This window comes from Phoenix dactylifera, chromosome 9 (assembly GCF_009389715.1).
Source record: "Phoenix dactylifera cultivar Barhee BC4 chromosome 9, palm_55x_up_171113_PBpolish2nd_filt_p, whole genome shotgun sequence".
NCBI classification, from domain to species: domain Eukaryota; kingdom Viridiplantae; phylum Streptophyta; class Magnoliopsida; order Arecales; family Arecaceae; genus Phoenix; species Phoenix dactylifera.
In genome coordinates this window covers 11,551,041-11,570,766 of record NC_052400.1, presented here as the reverse complement: position 1 = coordinate 11,570,766, position 19,726 = coordinate 11,551,041, and the positions used below count along the sequence as shown (strand labels likewise).

The window sequence follows — 19,726 nt, the reverse complement described above, 5'->3', positions numbered from 1 at the left end:
TTTGGACCTATATCCAACCGAGCTCTGGAGAGGTTTACAAGTCGGAGTGACAGCACTATGCTCAATGGGTATACACCTAATCTATAGGTCCATGTCTTGTACCACCAACATACTTTCCTCCGTAGATTCAGGTATTGAGAGCATTAGCTCACATTATGTTCGATTAAGAGCCAGTTGACCTATGTGCTACATATCGTATAGTTCTCCTGTTGGAAGTCAATGACATCATGTCTATGGTGCAGGAATTTGAGGAGCCTAGAGTCAAGGATTATAGCACCTTGCAACTAAGGAAGCATAGGCCCTTTCTATATGAGGCATAACATAAGAGTAAAACTATGACCTAGATAATATTCATACATATCCATTTTCATATCTAAATCTATTCAGATGTGGATACAAATTTTAACATCCGACTAATATTTGTAGTCGTATCCATATCCACATTTATCAAACAAAAAGCAAATACAGATATGAATGTACAACTATCCAATTCATATTTGAATATCTACCTCTATTTGCAATACAATTTAAGTTCTATATAACTTTCATAGACTTTCAATTTAATAAGAGACAATATTAACTTATTTTCAATTTAATTTTGATTCTATAGATATCTTTGATTTGGTTTTCATAAAGTTTCAGTCCAATTTATATTCACGTTTATATCCACATTGACAATCTATATATGTATTTGTATTCTTTTAAAACAAATATGAATATATCAATATTTATATCCATATTCATCGACTAAATGTACATATATGGATTTCTGATGTCCAACCTGTATCAAATCAGATGTGCTTTTAACCTTATTCTAACATTAGTTATAAGAAAAAATTAACAAGTCTTTTACAAGAATATCCTGATTGTCTATATTTTTCCATTTTAGAAAGTAGAGTGCGTCACCTTTACCCGGTCGCCCGGTTGTACCACAACCCAGTGACTTTACCAGCTGCACTAGCTGGTGCCCGCTAATATTATCCATATTTAACATCTGCACAAGTACTTTTTGTTTCTTTTTTTAATTTAGAGTAGCAAAATTCGATGCCAATTTTTATTTTGATTTATCGAAAGTCTTTTCATAAAATGATTCAGAATACTGAAATAACGTGAGATAGGTAATATGCAGTCACTTTTATAGAGAGTAAGACGCTGAAAGATAAAAGGAGATTGAGTGAATTAGGCTTAAATTTTTACATAGAATTCCTAATTCATTTTTTTTTTCATGTTAGACTGAACTATATTGCAAGTCGGTTCAATTTAGCAACCTAGGCAACTACAGGAAAAGCCACCATTTATTTCAAAAACATATTCATGACTAGAGTCACAACATTCCCATTAAAACAGGAACCGATTATTTGAGAAGTAACTCGTAATTTGATACTTGTTTCTGTTGGTTATACCTGTAAAAGTGACCGCCATGCTCTCTGATCTTAATCTTCTTCCATCACCAGGTTGTTCCACAGTAATAATGGAAAGCACGAGGGCTTATTTTAAGGAAAGAGTGCACTAACAGAGATATTACCTATTACCTCATCTGCAAGCATGTATCTCTAATTTTCTACATTGTGTCAATCAAAAGCCATTGTGTTCAGAGTGACCGTCAGTCTTTTGAATATGGCTATAAACAGTTTTACATTATGCTCCAACATAATAGTTCTAAATCCAATGGTTCATATGAAGTTTTTGGTTAATATAATCTAATTTTGACAAAAGTCATGGCTTTAAATTTTTATACTCAAAGATGTAGGCAGGTTAAGTAGCAGTTCTATGTAAAAGAATTTATTCCATGCTTCTGTTTATATGGCGAGACATAGAATTTGCTTCATCCAAATCTAAATTTTTATAGCTAGTTCTTTGGATCAAGTCCATAAATTTAATTTCTTAGATTGACTTGCACACTTCACAAAAAAAAAAGGTTTGTCCATTAAGTAGCATTTGTGCATTATCATTAAGACATTGTAATTATATTATTGTTTTTAAATAAGACATAATATATTTTATTGCATCAATGTCTAACTTCCAGGTCTGTCCAAAAGTTTGGACTAATATGTGCATTTGACATAACCTAGTAGCGTAAGTGGCATATGCCAATGAGAATACATTTGTCTAGTTATCTGTCTGAGGAAAAACAGGATTTACTGCATCAGACCAAAATAAACAAAGAACAAATTTAGTCATCGAACTCAAACATGTCTAGTTTGTTACTGCAATTTTGTTGATGGAACTAATTTGTTAATACATAAAGAGCAACATGACAACATATCAGAAAGAAAAGGCTTGTTATTATTATAATAAAACATTGCAAAGATTTCCGAATAATTAAACAAAAAAATTTAAAAACCTTGAGGCAGAACATAAATACAAATAGAACAGCTAAAATCCATCAAACAATGTAGTAAAAATACATCAAACATGCAGTAAAAATACATCAAACATGTAAGTTTGGAAATGGGCATAGAATATGACACCTTAGCTGATCTAAAACGACCCAAAAGAAGGTTCAGAAACAACTTCAGCTTACCCAGACTAAATATGTATTTTAATATAAACTTGTCCTTAAATGATTCAGACATATAGTGTTTGTTTATTACCTAAAATACATATGAATCAATAGAGAAAAAGTTCTTAGTTACAACAATGCCTTCTTTGACCATCAACTATGTGTTGTAACCATCAGAACCTCAAATTTCACTATCTTTTTCAAAGAGAAACTACCGTCCCATACAACAATAATCTCCAAAGAGACATGATAGGTATACCTGCATTATTTTCTCGAAAAGATCATTTAAAGCCTGATTGGAATGGGTGATAATTAACATTCTCTGTGAAGGGCAATTATGATAAAGAACATTCAAAATTTGCACAGCTGTATCTGTCTTTCCTGTATCAGGTGGACCAACAACCATTGTCAACCCAGGCTGCATACCTGAAATAATTGCTCCAATCTGCAAAATAGATAGACACGATCACCATGAAGTGTTAAGTTGAAAGGTTAGGTTGACGCCCTGAGATGCAACCAGTATCTCTCACTTTATATAATTTAAAAAGTAGGTTAAATAGACTAGGAGTGTAAATGAAAAATCAAGCAAGCTGTTCAGTTTGTTTCTGTTATCAAGTTGAGCTTGAACCAGCTCACGTAGTTTCGAGCCAAACTCAAGCTGCTCATGAACATCTTGTTTTTGAGAGATCAAGTGAGAGCCAAAGGACCCTCATGGCTTCCATACATATATATATATACATATACAGATAGATAGTTGAGCGAATTCCCACTCATATCTCAAGGCAAACACAAGTTAATCACAAACGGCTCACTTGTTTTACAGACCCATGTAGAGCTATTAAATGATCCAGTATAATAATCCAGTTATCTTATAATTCTGTAATTATAAATATATATCAAAAAATAAAATAAATCATATAGAAGATTGCCAATCCACACTTGTTTTGGTGAACATACGTAGGAAATGATTTTACATCATAGATGCTTGATAAGCAACAATTATATTGCTATACAATACTCTGTAACAACAGAACTTTAATAGATTAAGGTGGAGATGGTACATTGCTGCTATACTAGGCAGTGACCAGAAAACAACTGAAAATAAATGATACTCTTAACCATATCCTCAAAATAAACTATTTCTCCAAAACTAATCTAGTTATCACTACCAGTGAAAATGAAGAGAACAAAAAAGTACCTGCATTGGTGTAAATCTAACTGAATTTTGCTTTGGTTGATCTTGGGGATAAGTCCCACGATCGGCAGGAACATATGCCGCAACAAAAATCTTTTCCTTTTCAGAACCTTGGTTGGCCATATTTTCATCATTCAAGCCAGACATATTGCTAGACTCCTTATTGCCTGGAAGAGCATGATTGTTGCCCTTCATTGTTTTGAGAAGCTTAACCCGGAATGGAGGACTAGGATTCGAGTCCTTTGTACCATCTGGATTAACAAAGCAAAACCTAAACATGCTGAAAAAAGAAAAGGTTAGAAACACAAAATGCAACACAAATAGACATTATATATGCAATCTGAATAAGGAAAATTAAAATATAACAAGACTAACCAGAAAATCTGGAAAGCTGTCTCTCAAATGGTTTGCATCAAGAAATGTGTCTTTGAAATCCACCACTTCCAGGAGGTCAGGCATGTTTGTCCGCTGCACAGCAGAGGGGTTTCCATAACCCAAAAATATATTATGCAACCAATCAGGAACTATACATGATTCATTCATAAGGTGCTGTATGGACTCCAAAATTGCTTTAAAATCATTCTCTTTAGATTTTGTTCTCATTAAAAGAGGAATTAAATAACCTAGCATGCAGGCAAAATAACCACCTCAAAAAGATACAGTTTAGTGACATGGATAAACTCAAAAAGGAATGACTCTAATAGGGTAAACTTTTGCATCAGCCCAACATGACAAAACAGATCCCCCCTCCATTGCACATGCAAATAGAAAACACAGGAATCATCCATATATACCTCAGATTTTGTTTCAACTAATTCTCCTAGTTCTTTCATTTCAGATTTTCCACTAAAAGCTTGAGATATGGTCCTCCAAGCTCTCTACTTGTTATCATATGACAACCAACCATTATCCAGACTTTTGATTCTTCATAATGCTATTATTAGAGAATAACTAAGAAGAAGTAGATAGTTGATGGTTTCTTCTTAAGCATGAAAAGGATTTCTTGTTTGTATGTCTTATCTCCCAAAGCAATATGATCATTAAAGATGATTGTTTTCTCTCATAATTTTTGACACAATATCTTGAAACTTCAAAATCTGTTGGATTCTAGACTACACTGTTAAAACCACAGTCCAAAATTGAAGGACAAAAAAGCTATAGAAGGGTCCAAAAGTAAGAGATTCCTGCACCTCCCATCTCCAAAACAATTTTATTCTTCCTATAAGATTCACCAGAATAAAACGAATAACCATGTCTTCACCTTTGCCAATTTGGTGGTTTACTGAAATAAGAATAACAAACCCTAAGGCCCAACCCCTTTTCCTTGCACCAAAAAACAAGGCCTAACCCCGTTTTCTCACACCAAAAAAGCAAGCTATGGCCTCTTGACAATTAGCAACAGCACTAGTAGAAAAAAAAATCAAAAAGCAATCACTCAACAACAGGGTTGCCAATTTCCAAGGCCGCCAAACAGCTATAGAAGTAAACCATCTATGGCATTTAAATGGATTTCAAACAGCTGGAGCACTTGTCTAAATGTTTGGAAAGTAAATTTCCTTTACCTCTTTTTTTCTCATCTTATTCATGTCTTCACTTTTGAGGTATATCTAGAGAAGACTTTTTTTTTCCTTCCTCCTCTTAAATAATTAGAATCTTCTTGTTCTTATTTCCCTAACTCTTTATTGAAGCTATCTACATATACATTTCATGTATATAACTCAAACCTCATCTTTGTGGGATCCCAATATTGAGCAAAAACTAACTTAAAATGCTTTGAACAAATTGTAAATGATTAAATGGATGATCAAAGGCGAGGCTTCAACTTTTGAGCAGAACAGAACAATTTCATCCAAGACTGTACCAAAGCTAATTGGCCAAATTTCCAGTTTTGGGTAGTTTCTGCAATTTAGGTCGGTTTTGGTGGTGCCGATCAAAATTGATTGAAATTAGTCATAAAAAATTGAGTATTTTTTGGTGTTTATAATTGTATAGGATAATAACTTTAATTATTTAAATAATAGGCTCTACAATATCAACTTTCAATGTTTTTGTTTTTTTTCTTTGGTTAAAAAAGGAGATAGATAATAAGATAACTCTATAGTATCTTTTTTTTTTTGAAAAACTAAAATTCAATATGTTCAGAAGAATAATTATCATTATACCAAATTTAACTGATATGAAACAGTTACTTCAGACTAAATTGTCAAAATTACACATATAAAGAAACTATATAGCACAAAATACTCTAAGATGTACAATACCTTTTATTGGCATCCTTTATTCCTTTTACTTTCTTTTTATTCTTCAACTTTTTTATTCTTTTTTACCATAACTCCAAAACTTTGAGCGGAACTTCAAATACTGTTGGAACTGCCAAAACCGAAACTCCAAAAACTTGGCTAAAACCAAAACCAAAACCAAGTTTTCAAACCTTGATCAAAGGTAAAGTGTTCTATGCATGTTTACCTAGAGCACTTGAATGATAGAGATGGTTGGTCGCACAGCTATGGGCATTAAACTTATGCATGGCTAGAAAAACTTTTCCCTGCAATATTATGCATCACTTCAAAACTTTAGTCCTATCCTATCACCTTTATCACATGTCCCTCTATGTATTTGCTACAATTTGATCTTGATACAATATTCTAGCACTTCTGAGTTCTACAATGGTACAAGAAAAGCCTAAGATTGATCTCAATTCCACCTTCCTATTTCACTATTTTTGTGTTAGTTCCTTTTTTCTTCATAAAACAAGTACAGATACGATTTAAGGGCATATCCCTACGTTTCCCTTTTTTGCCCATCTGTTGTACAATCACATGAATTCAATATTGTACCATGTTGTGTCTTAGGGCCAACAAACATGTTTCATTTGGAGCCATAATGAGTGTAGAGCAAGTAATCACAGATATTGCAAAAAGCTTCCCCTTTCAAGTGAAAGTTTTTGAAGACATTATAGTGTTCACCTTATGCAACAAATTCAATGAGTGCCACCCAATAGAGAGCTGATTGTTATGCATGTGTGGATCGTCATCACTACATTAGATCATTACCCTTTAAAATGGTTTTAAAATGACAGTTAACTGTGTACAAGTGCCATTTATCTTTGATAAATTTGATGATAGAAAAAGAACACCTACATTGATATAGAAAAATAAATGTTCAATCTATAAACAAAAAGCAAGGAGACGCATGTTGCTTCTCATATTGGGGATGATATCCAGTTAGCAGAATGGAACCATGAAGATGACCAACTTTAACTTTGTTATGGGACAATTTATAGCTAAAAACACAGCTTTAATGTCTCCTTAAGGCATCATAGAAGAAACAGACATCATTGGGAAAGTGTCGCCTAATGTACGACCAGACTGTCTGCATCAAGGTCTAGTATACTTTTCATTCAAAAAGGGAGAAACAACTCTCTTATTGCATTGCACTCACAAGTTAGTACAAGGATTTGAGTGCTCGTCAACCCTTCACCAATGATGTATAAGTTTAGAAGCATATAGAAACCTCATGACTGCAAAAGTAATTGCTTTTAGTCAATCATCATATGAAGAATAGGTTCCTATCCTAAATAATATGGGATCACCTTCTTCCTTTGATTGATCACAGTTTCATAATTAGACCAGGGCAGGGAGACCTAATGGATGAGCCAATGTGGTGAAAGAGGAGACAATGTATCTAAGAATTATACTTTCTAACTTTTCATATGATGCAGACCATTAGCTTATTCTTGCTAAGCTGTAGAATGTCACCCTCGATGTTCTAATATGCATCCATCGAGATTTATCTCGTATTGATCATCATTTACAAGCTCAAGGCACACAAGATGCAGACATGACATGTTCGCTGATAAGGCATCAACCACCAATCGTAGTCAAGAATATTAGGATGTTAAACTCATGACATAGAATATATGGTTATGAGCACTTTGTGTTGAGATGAATATAATAAAAACTTTAGCAAAAGGTACATCGTCATAGGCTCATAGCTATTCTGTTATTCACAACTTATGATTACATATGCCACAAGGGAGAAAATCACATTAAAGTAGACTATCATTTTTATTGAGGGAAAGTGAAAAGTAAACAAGTAATAGTATTCCATTTATCAGGATAGATCGTCAGGCTGCTAACTTATCCACAAAGGCCATTGAGAAGCACAAAATGCTAAATGGAAGCACTGTTGCAATAATATCTCTAAAGCATTATTACACTTCTCCTTCCGACCTTCCAGCACCGGGCAGGAAAGAGAGCATTGGGAGCTGAGAGGCACATCTTAGTTATGCTTTCCCTCAAATTGACCACCTTATCTTTTAGCAAGAACTAGTTTCTGCAGTCTATTCTCTCCCATACTCTCTCTCTTTCTCCCCTTCACTTTCTTGTAATGATCTCCCCATCTCTTTGTTTTCTCATTTCCTTTTCATTATCTTTATCCATTTAAGGGTCTGCAGGCAAGTTGCACATGGACCTTAAATATATGCCCCTTAAAGGATGATGAGGTTTATTGTCAGTCTCACACTTTAATACTCTATGGTCTTGAATCTCAATAGGTAGCCATATAGTGGCACGAGTTGCAGCATTAAACAATGCAACATCAAATAATTAAAGTCAATGATCTACACAGGTTTAGGTTATTCTACTTGGACTTGGAATGGATCAATGTCTTAAAGATAGTGGTGAACGACGGGAGACCACAGGGCTGCCTAATGACTAGGTGTTACGTGGGTACCTAGGTAAGCGTCCAAAGATCAAGCTTCCCAAAAATAATAAACTAAAAACAAACAAAAAATATACAGAGAAAACTAAAAATATAATTACAATCTAATAGATAAAACATAACTTATCAGATAAGATGTAATAGGTCAATGAAAACTACAAACTTGCCAACACCCAATAGTAATTTGAAATTCAACCCTACTTTCCATGCTCGAAGCCTTGAACATGATAAAAAAAATGTTAAGGTGGACATCTGGGCAACCCCCACTTGTTTAGGAAGCCAAGGATGCCATCTTTTAAAACTTTTGAATTAATCAACTCTCACCTTGATTCATAGGGTTTAAGTATCATATGCCACCTTGTGCTGCTCAAGGACTGGCACAACAAGCGTCATGATTGTAAATAGTGGGGAGGATATTAGGGAAGAACGCAAGCTCAGATGTGGAGAAAAGAAATTCAATTACTCCAAAGGTCTGAAAGATTCTGTCTTAACAAGTGCGAGGGCATCTCCTCTTATAGACCGGGTTACAAAAATGGATTCCAATTCATTTTGGAGTCCGAAAGTTAGTCTGTCGCTTATGGCCGATTGATAAATCAATGATTCAACTTAAAGAAAGAAAAGAAAGGACCGAAAAGACTTAAAGTAAAATAAAGCAAGGCATCTTGCTTTTTACAAAGTAGCTTTTCGAAAAGCATCTTCCTCTTTCTCTGGTCGGGAGCGATTCCTTCCGCCTAAAGAAAATGTGAGGTTGACTTGATATGACTAAAGCTTCTTTTACAAAAGTAGCTTTTTCAAAAAGTAAATTCTTTTTGCTTGCTGGAGAAGATATTGCTTCATTCGCATTGATGTGCTAGCAAAGCTGATTTGGCATTAAGCAGCTTTAATAAAGATGATTCTCTTTGTTGGCTGGAGGAGATATCTTCCGCCGAAAGCTATGTGCTGATGTAGACACAAGCATGGCCAAATGTTTGAACCACATGAAACAGCAATTCTACTCCACATTTGAAGCAGAGCCAAATAGGACAATGTCCATGAAGTCTACATCAGCACATAGCTTTCTGCAGAAGATATCTCCTCCATTCAACAAAGAGAATCGTCTTTATTAAAGCTGCTTAATGCCAAATCAGCTTTGCCAGCACATCATGCCAGTACATCAATGCGAATGAAGCAATATCTTCTCCAGCAAGCAAAAAGAATCTACTTTTTGAAAAAGCTATTTTTGTAAAAGAAGCTTTAGTCATATCAAGTCAACCTCACCTTTTCTTCAGGCGGAAGGAATCGCTCCTGACTAGAGAAAGAGGAAGACGCTTTTCGAAAGGCTACTTTGTAAAAAGCAAGATGCCTTACTTTATTTTGCTTTGAGTCTTTTCGGTCCTTCATTTTCTTTCTTTAAGTCGAGTCATTGCTTTATCTGTCGGCCATAAGCGATAAACTAACTTTCGGACTCCAAAATGAATTGGAATCCACCTTTGTAATCCGTTCTATAAGAGGAGATGCCCTCGCACTTGCAAAAGCATAACTTTTCAGACCTTTGGAGTAATTGAATTTCTTTTCTCCATATTTGAGCTTGAGTTCTTCTCCTTTCCGCTTCCTCCCCCTTCCGCTTCCTCGATTAAGCCATGCCACTCACGTGTCAAAAACCCATTTCCGCAAAATAGTGTTAATATCAGTTGTGTTGGTTAGCATGAACCAACATAAATGATACAAGAGCACAGGCCAATGTACCATGTCTGTCTTGAAATGGTACGATATGGACTGGTATGTCAAAATGCCTTAAACCTTGCTAATTGTACTAATTTGAGTAGAGTGTATCATAAACATATAGGTTTTACAGGAAAGAGATTTAAAAAAAACAAAAAAACTGAAATGTTGTGTATACCGTACATTCTCCGGAACTTGAAAATCAATAGAGTTAATAGAAAACCTAATTGTGCCAATATTTTCTTCTTTTAAGGCTCGTAACTTCTAAATAAACAGCCTATACCTTCTCATTAACCATGAGGATCATCGACATGACATGCTAAAATGTAGCAGTCTCCGGATCGAAATTAGGCCACAGATAGTTCTCCAATTACTGGCTCACCTCCAGAATCATGACCCTCTGGAGGGGGACCATCTTCCGGCCCCCGGAGACCAAAAGCTCCGTCTCGTAGATCTCCCTCACCATCTCTGGATCGAACTTCCGGGCCGAGGCATCCGCCCCGGCGGTCTTCAGCCAGTTGGCCGCCGCGATCTTGGTGAGCCGGTCCCGCTGGATCTCAAGCAGGGTGATGGTGTTCGAGAGGTTCCCTCCCGGCCGCTGCTCCGGCGGGTTCTCCGGAAGCGTCTCCGCCGCCGGCCACTGGCCGGGCTCGACGGAAGAAGTCGTAGGTCCCGGTGCCGTAGACCTTCGGCATGGCGGCCGGATCCGGGAGTGAATCGATTCAAGGGGCGGAGAGGGTTTTGGGAGGGTCTGATTGGAGGAAGAGAAGGGTGGGTGAGGGTTTTATAAGGGTTTCACGGCCGGGAGTAGGGTGCGGGATAACCGCCGATAAACCCTTGCGCGACGAAGGTGGGAAGGGCGCCGCCCGGGAAACCGCCTTTCCTCATCTGCTGCAACTTGAGGAAGCGTGGTAACGGGTCAACTACTATTGGGGATCCGAATCCGCGAAAAGGTAAATCAGTAAGTTTTAATAGAACCGAACCCATGTAGGAGTGGAGACTCTCCACTTTCAGTGGTATCAGAGCAAAGGTCCAAGAGTTGTGACCGATCTTCGGAAACTCTCATGTGTGATCATGTGACGAAGCGTGACTCTCCGTCCGGAGGCGTATAGAGATGCGTGCTCTGATAGGTATATATGGGTGTCACCTTATTTTTAATAGAACCGAACCCATGTGGGAGTGGAGACTCCCCTTTCAGTGTTATGGAATTTTTATACTTATATAATATAAGGGGTGATACGTAAAAGTGCTTGTGTTTAGTCAATTAGTCTGAACCAGTCTCGGCAACCGAAAGCCGGAACTAGCTCAGACCGAACGCAACTCCTCCTCTAGTTTTTGTATATCGCGTCCAAGACTTTATTGAAATTGTATATAGCACCTCTTGTTTTTTCTATTTATAAATTGACGCAGATGATGTTAATTTAATTTGCAAACAAACCCGTCTCTTCAATTAACAATGGACCCGGGTTAAAATAATTATAGATGGCAAATGACGATCGTGCCCCTGGCTACCTTCAAACCAAGAAACCTATCTCGGCGGGCAAATGACCCATAAAATATTTTTATCATTGGCATCAGCACCTTCAACCTCACCATGATGCGTGAGCTGCTTCTTCTTCTTCTTTTCTTCTTTTTTTTTCTGCTGCCAAAATGGATATATCATATATATTAAGTATGAATACATCTAAAACAGTCAAAAAAAAAAAAATAAGTTTCGTTATGCACTGAATAATCTCCTCTCCCCTAGCCACAAGATTTTTTCAGAGCAGTTAGCCACATAAAACACCATGCATGAGCTTCAACGGGCATGGCTAACCTCGAGCTTGGTTGGGCGGCCCGCTGGGACCTGGGTCTACACCCTTTTATTTGACATCCATCAATTACACCCTTCATTATTCAACCCACCACTGTAACTGAATTGCCTTCAAATAGAATATGAGTAACGTTTTGGAAGAGTGCAGCATATATGGACCAAAAGGTTGAGTCCCATCCGCTGCAATAAATTAAAAGTTGGAAAGGAAGAAGTACTATAGTGATTAGCGAGAGGGGTCAGTTGGGTAAAATAGTATGATATAGCAAACCCAAGTGCCGGTCCAAAACGGTTAGGCCGGTCCAGGCTAGTTTGCAGTGGGTTCGGATACCCCCGAAAACATTCGGTCTATGATACCTCGTTGACCGAGTCAAGCATTGCTTATTCTCCAATGATGGGCAACGCGGTAACCATGCGGCCTTGCATGCGTCCGCTTGTTTCTCCCCCTCTGCTCTCCAACTCCCTCCACTCGCCCGCCATGCAAACCCCTCCCCTTTTCTCTCTCCCCCTCGCCATTACCCCTCTTGCCCTCCCCCTCAACCCCCCCTCCCCGCCGTCCCGCCATGGCGGAGCGGGTCGCCGCCACGCCGCCGCGACCACCTCCACCTGGGCCCGAGCCGACCACCACCACCACCCCCACCGACACCACCGACGGCAGGCCCTCCCTCCCACCGGCTGCCCCGGCCAACCCGAATCCCCCGCCCCGCCCCACCGAGACCTACGTCGTCCAAGTCCCCAAGGAGCAAATCTACCGCGTGCCGCCTCCGGAGAATGCCAAGATCGTCGAGCAGTACCGCAACAACCACATCGACCGCCGCCAGCGGCGGCCCATCGTCCCGTGTCTTAAGTGGGCCATCGGCATCGCCCTCGTCCTTGGCATCCTCGCCGCCATCATCGCCATTATCTACCTCTTGGTCGTGCGACCTGCGGACCCCTCCTTCTCCGTCATCCGACTGGTGCTGAAGAATCCAAATCCTCGAGCCGGCTCCCTCATCCCGAAGCCCGAGTACGATCTCACGATGAGGGTCGAGAACCCGAGCTTGCGCATGGGGTACTCCTACGGGGCTGGCGGGAAGGCCATCCTTGCCCACCAGGGTGCAAACATCGCAGTGGGAAAGACGCAGGCCTTAGATCAAGGGTACGAGAACACAACCACCTTCCATCTTGTCCTCCAGGGATCGCACATTGTGCTACCAAAACAGATCCAAAGTAGTCTACAAGGGTCGAAGGACGTCATCCCCATGTCCTTGATGATTGAATTCTCGGTGGGGAAGACGATTGGCGGGATGGTTATGGGAAGCAAAAGCATGGATGTAGCGTGTGACATTGAGGTCAGTGGACTGGCGAAGGAGGCCCGTGTCGTGTCGCAGGAGTGCGAGACCAAGTTCACCTGACGAGGGTGGTAGTGGAAAGCTCGAACAGTGGAAGAAGATCTTCTCGATCTCCTTATGTCTTTTGTCTAATTCGTTCTTTTAAGTGCCGCTGCTGCTGCTTGTTCTTCCTCCTCCTCCTAACTCTTTTAGGGCTGTACCAATTCAAAGAATTATGAGTTTGATAAAAATGTACACGGGATAGAGATAATTGAATAAGTGGGTTACTCTCCGTCAACGATATCTACTATTGAAATAATAAACTCTTCAAACTATTCTGAGAAAGCTGCATAGCTTTCTTCTCTCTCTAAGGTAATATGGCTTCTTTATAGGAAGCTTTTGTATAGAGATCCTTAAAGCGATGGCAAATTCGTGCAATATATTGTTGTAGACTTTAGTCACATGTTGATCCTCCAAACCTTGATGTTTTTTTAAATTTTGTTGCATAGGGTCGTAGGGTTAGAATAACTCATTAGTGGTTGTTCTGCAGCCTGTTCTTTCTCTAGTTTTCCTTTTTCTTAATTAGAATTGGCAAATCTTCTCTTCAGAGTTCGTTGTTAGCTAATCTCGCACAACTAATTGTCGTAGATCTTTGTCATCCTGACTGACTAATTACTATTTGGTAAAAATATAAGCCAAAATCAATCATAATGGATGCTTAATTCATGCTTGTTTGAACGTTCCACAATGCTCAGTATATTGATTCATCCACTTTTCAAGGATAGAATGCAGGTAGTTCTAACAATTTTAAAATAACAACTTTTTCCCCTAAAATAATAACAAAAGTGCACCTATACTTGATTTATTCTTTTGCAGCTGTAAACTTGATACATTTGCTTCATTAAAATTGACATTCTATTTGTTGGAAATCAAAAGGCCTGGATGACAAAGATGATGGTGAAGTTGACCATCTGATATCAGGCTATGCCTGCTGGGGATTGGAATGGGCCAAATTTTCAGGTACGAGCTTAATCCTAATGTTCTCTAGTTCCATCATGATCTATTTAGTAGTCTTTCTCATCCAGAGCCAACATTTAATATAGTTTAAGCCAACATTTATAGTACTCCAGAGCATAGGCCAAGGCCACTCGAAAGCCCATTAGGTTTACCCGTGTTATTTGTCAACCCAAATCCTTGGTCGCTTGACCTAATTGCTAAGGCATATTCAGGTGTATCTCAAAATTTGATAAGTTAGGTCTAACGGACTTTACACCTATGTCTAATCTCAGTTATGATTTGGATGCAGTTGAGCCAGAAAAGTCTTAATAAGTATGTTTGCATAAAAATTTTATTGTTATTTTTCTTGGAAGGAGCAAATCTAGCTTCTTATGGGCAAAGCCACATTTGATGGCTTACCAAGCTCTCTATCTCTCTCCCTTCGGTTTTCTTTGAGAAAAATGGTGGAAGTGTCACCAAACATTTTGTGGTCATGATGGAACATATATTTGGGAAAACACCTTGTAATTTGTCCGAGAAAAAGAAAGGATTAATTTCTTTGATCAACTCAACTACCATCTCTTAGAGCAAAATAATAAAAAATATTAAAAATTTTAAGAGCAGGTTCTCAGTCCTTTACTTTTATTAAAGATGATTAAAACTACTACACATTTATCTATTTATACTAGAGAGATTCGCCGTTTCAAAATCTGGGACAAATTTTTTTTTTTTCTAGTTAAAAGAGATTATAAGTAACCAATAAATATAATGACGAAAAATTCTAAAATTTTATTAAACATAGATCTTACATTCTACATCAACTTTTATTTTTTATTATATCATCTAATCTCTCTTAGATTGAAATATATACTTACTAAAAATCTTATTTAAAAAATAAAACTTCTACTTTGATCAGCCCGTCTCTTGAACTAAATATTTTTAAAGCCTCATATTAGTGGGAACCCCTTCGGATGATGTTTGACGGGAAATTTATGGCCTCTAGATGCTTTAATGATTGAATAGCCCTTGGATGTGGTGGATCATGCTCAGGATTTTGTCCAAATCTTCCTGAAGTGGCCAATATGGTCCATAGCGAGTTTGATGATTCTCTAAATTATGTTATGATAGGAGTGCAAATGGGTCAGCCAGGCCGGATCATGAGTGATCTCGGCCCAACCTGATTCCTTGTTTGGGTTCTAATGTTGGAACCAGACCTAACCCAATGGAAGATCGGATCGGGTCAAATCAGATACACGGCTAAAATTTCTAACTCAACAGATCATTTAGGTTGGGTCAGATCCATGTATAACCCAGTCCGAACCCCAAAAATTCAGGTCTGGGTTGGGTTGGGTTCAGGTCCGGCTCAGAATTAAAATTGTGCATAGGTCGTATATAATCACGTATATTGGATCTCCATTGAGATGATCTTTTAGTCACCACACTACATTAAAAGAGTTTGGCGATCAAGATCCATGACATTGTTTTATTTATTTCATACATTTTAGATTTCAAAATCTGATTCATTCAGACGGCTTTTCATGGTAAGGATCAGCTTAGCTATGGACAGGTTTCGCATCTTCAGGCATTTGCATTTATGCCCCATTCTTGGAAACTCGCATATTGGAACACAATGCAATGCTAGATCAAAAGGTAGATACCAGATCTTAGAATTTCAAAGAAACTGGAGTAGTCTTTTTCATGCTAGTAAAACTGCATTAGTTAATAAAGAATTAGATTCTCAACATGCAAAGTAATTTTGTAAAGAACAAAAATATTAGACAAGGATACAACTTAAGTTGTCACTGCAAATATTCTTAATGAGCATTATGATGAGACTGAAGCAAACCTATAAATAGAAGAAAACAAAGCCTAATTCAAAAGCACATTCGTGGGTTTTTCTCTAATAGAAGTAAATAAACCTGTCTAAAACATTTCTATAGGCACTTAGGACAGCATTTGTTGCAGGTACATATGTGGCACCCTATCCCATCATAAGAGACTGGAATCTCAGTTTACTCCATCTCTTTCTTGCAAAGAGCTACATCACGGTGGCCAAGTTTGGTTGTCTTCGGTATCTCTCAAATCCAAAGGGCATTCAGCCACATATTTTCTGTCAGTAGTCTTCTCAATTGCCAGTTTGAACTTGGCAGCATCAACAACTACCCAACCCAAGCCATCGACTTGAGACTTGCTCTACAACTGCTTCAAGTGAACAGTTGCATCGTACAACTCCACCCGCTTTGCCATCTTGAAAGCCTCGGCCAGTGCCGTCTTCGCCTCTTTTGCCTCCTCTCACTTACAAGTTCGAATTAAATTATAGAATTGAAAATCCAAAATTGCTCTAAAAATCAAATGAATCAGATCAGTCGGATCAGATCAGTATTTAATAAATTCAAACCCGGTTCAAAAAATAAAATGGGTCCAATATTAGAACCCGACCCGGCCCTATGAGTTCTTTAGCACAAGTCGGTTTAGGTCTAAGTGGGTCGGGTTGACTCAAAATACATCTTCTCCTAATGAGTTGATGAGGGGTGGAACTAGGTGTACGCACAAGTTGAGTCGAGCCGGTTTGGAGATATACCCAAAACCGAACTGATTAAACCTATTCTCTAAAACCAAAATTGAAACTAAAACAACATCTACAAAAATCGTTGGAATTCGATTTATCAGGTTGATGTTCGCTGAATTGGGTTAAATAGATTAGGCTACGTCTAAATATAAATATTTTATTTTATATGGAGTTGATGTTTAATAGATTGGACTCAATAGGCTGCACTAAATCTAAACATAAAAAATTCATTTTATATATAAGATAAAATATAATAAAAAATAAAAGTGAAATATATGTATATTTATGCACATGGGTCGGGTTAGGTCGGGTCGGTTAATTAGTTTTTTGAAAATTCAAATCAAAATTGAATCAAATTTTTTTATTCAATACTTTCTCAAATCAACACCAAACTGAATTTAAAAAAAAATAATATAAACCAAACCGAAGAGACATGTTCAGATCAAATTTATGGTTTGACTAATTTTTTGCCCACCCTTTGATGCAACTACTATGTTATAGTGTTGCTTACCATAACCAGAACCCTTTTGCATTTGTTTGTAAGTTTTTACTCATATCATGGATAAATGCACCTCAACTTATTTTTATATATTTCTTATTATTTTTGCATGTATTAAATGACAAAATAGTCATAATACACTTCATCCTTTCTATGCCTGCCGCAGAGTAAGGACGATCCTTTTTTTTTTGATGTAAAGGGAAGGCAGAAAGAAGCTATCCGGCTTTTATTGAAGATTAATCATATTTACAACATAGATGAGTTACATTGTCAAGAGAGGAGATGAACAAGTAAAAGAGAAAGAGGCTAAATGGTTCCAAACTAAGTATCTAATGATCAGTAGAGAAAAGAACCTCATCCAGACTAATAAGCAGAAGCATTTGTTGCTGAATATTCCAAGCAATTTTACAAAGATTTTAACAAAAAACACCAGAATCTAGAATGGCCAAAGATTTTTCGCTACCAATTTGCATACCACGTCTAGTACTCAACTATTTTGAGAGATGATGACTCAACTGCAAGCATCAATCGTTCGATTTCGTGAGGAGGGGGGCATCACTCGATGTCATAAACAGCCTAATTTACCAAACTGATGCAAATGCATGCACATCTCAATCAATCATCCACACACCACTCGACTAATCATTTCGTCAGGACTCTAGTTCACGAAAAAAAAAGTTTAGTTAGATTTTTTTTAAAAAAAGGTGAAAAAATAGTATTTCTATAAGAATAATATTTCTATATTTTATAAAAAAAAACTCATGATAGAAATGAAAAAAAAACTACTTTTCTATTTTGAAAATTATGATTTTTTTCTCAAAAGTATTCTTAAGTCATCAAAATTCATGAAAAAGATCTTTTTCTTTATTAAAAATAGAATAGGTATTTTATATAATTTTTTTAGAAAAGGATAGGCTTAACCAAACATAAGCCATTCTAAAATACATCACTTTTTTATAATCAATCAAATATGCTAAAAATATTTTTTCAGATATTATATTTTTAAAAATTATTTTTTCAAAAAATATTTTATTTTATTTTATTTTATTTTTGAACCAAAGTAGTCCTCATCCTCTCCCTGCAACGCACGTAGCCCAGAACCGCTCCACGGACACGTAAGCTGCAAGGCTCTTCTCTAGCCAACTCCTTCAATCATGTACCTGTCGTTGTTACTCGGCAATCTTCTCTCCCATGCTATCAGCGACATAGAACTGGCATGCGAGCTAGTCTAGACTTCATGGATGACATGTTTCAATCCTAAAGACGAGCATGTTCTCTATAGCAAGATTCATCTAAACCATATCCCAATCGCTTTGATCATTATATTAAATCCAATGTTTCTTTTCTTCAAGCAATGTTTTTTGGTTTTCAGGGCTCATTTTGCTCATGGGAAGAGGAGCTAGGAAAATGTGGTCAACAAAAAAATAAAAAAAAGCCACATATTTTGTTAGAGTTTTTAAAAAAGAGAAATAGAAAAATAGTTTTTCTAGGAGAATAAGAACCATATATTTTGGACTCATGTAGTTCGCATAAGGACAAGGAAAAAAGTATGATCGACGAAAAAATAGAGAAAGACCGCATGCTTGGTTGAAATCTTCAAAGTAGGGAGATAAAAATAATAACTTTCACATAGAAATAAGATTTTCATATTTTATGATTTTGAAATTGAGGTAATTTTTTTTCTAAATATGCTAGATCAAACATAGGCAACTATATATAGAATGTGCACTTTTCCATGGTCAACTAAATATGCAAAAACTACTTCTTCAGACATTATATACTGAAGTATTAACTTCCTAAAAAAATATTATAATGGACGTAGGAAAGTCTAATTCCCACCTAATTGAAATAATTTTTAGATAGGATGAGGTAATAACCCTTTCTTTTACTAAGAGTATATTAGGCATTTTAAACAACTTTTTTAGGAAAGTAAATATTCAGCTAAATATAAGCAGAATGTGCCTCCAACTAAATATACAAAAATTATTTTTTTTATATATTATTTTTTTAAAAAAATATTTTAGGCAAAAATTTTGGCGAACCAAACGTATCCTAAAAGATTCATGCTCGGTGTGTCATTAATTGAAGATGGGTCGCTGTCCTGAGAGGGCCGCTGCCACCAGTAATCTGAGCTTCCATCACTTGGATTATTTCAGCCTAGCCATCAATTATAATGGCCCGAGTTCAGTGGACATCATCTTTCCACGCATGAAGCGTCTGTCAAAGAGGTTTCGAGGCATGGCAGTGTCCCCACTAGAGGTTCAGGTGCTGCTCAGGAAAAGGAGCTCTAAGTGGAATCCAACTCGATCCTCCCTCAACCATGTTCCTTTACGCCGCTGAGCGTGCAAGCTCTGAGTCCCTTTCGTGGCCTAACTAGTTAAAAGGATCTCCCAACTCCCTTATACATTAAAAAAGCTTCTA

At 37.3% G+C, this 19,726-nt stretch overlaps 1 protein-coding gene and 1 long non-coding RNA gene across 2 annotated transcripts; one reads left to right on the top strand and one right to left on the bottom strand.

Annotated features, from left to right (window-relative positions):
- Window positions 1-2,520: 2,520 nt before the first annotated feature.
- Window positions 2,521-11,126, bottom strand: LOC103701747. The gene is made up of 4 exons (XR_603213.4): window positions 10,405-11,126; window positions 4,074-4,166; window positions 3,702-3,978; window positions 2,521-2,948 (listed from the first exon to the last, which is right to left on the bottom strand). It is a non-coding gene; the product is annotated as an uncharacterized LOC103701747 (long non-coding RNA).
- A 1,342-nt stretch (window positions 11,127-12,468) lies between these two features.
- On the top strand, window positions 12,469-13,586 carry LOC103701746 (NDR1/HIN1-like protein 13). The gene has a single exon (XM_008783907.3). It carries the CDS (start codon window positions 12,495-12,497, stop codon window positions 13,323-13,325), a length of 831 nt encoding a protein of 276 aa, XP_008782129.2. The 5' UTR covers window positions 12,469-12,494; the 3' UTR covers window positions 13,326-13,586.
- The last annotated feature ends 6,140 nt before the right edge of the window (window positions 13,587-19,726 follow it).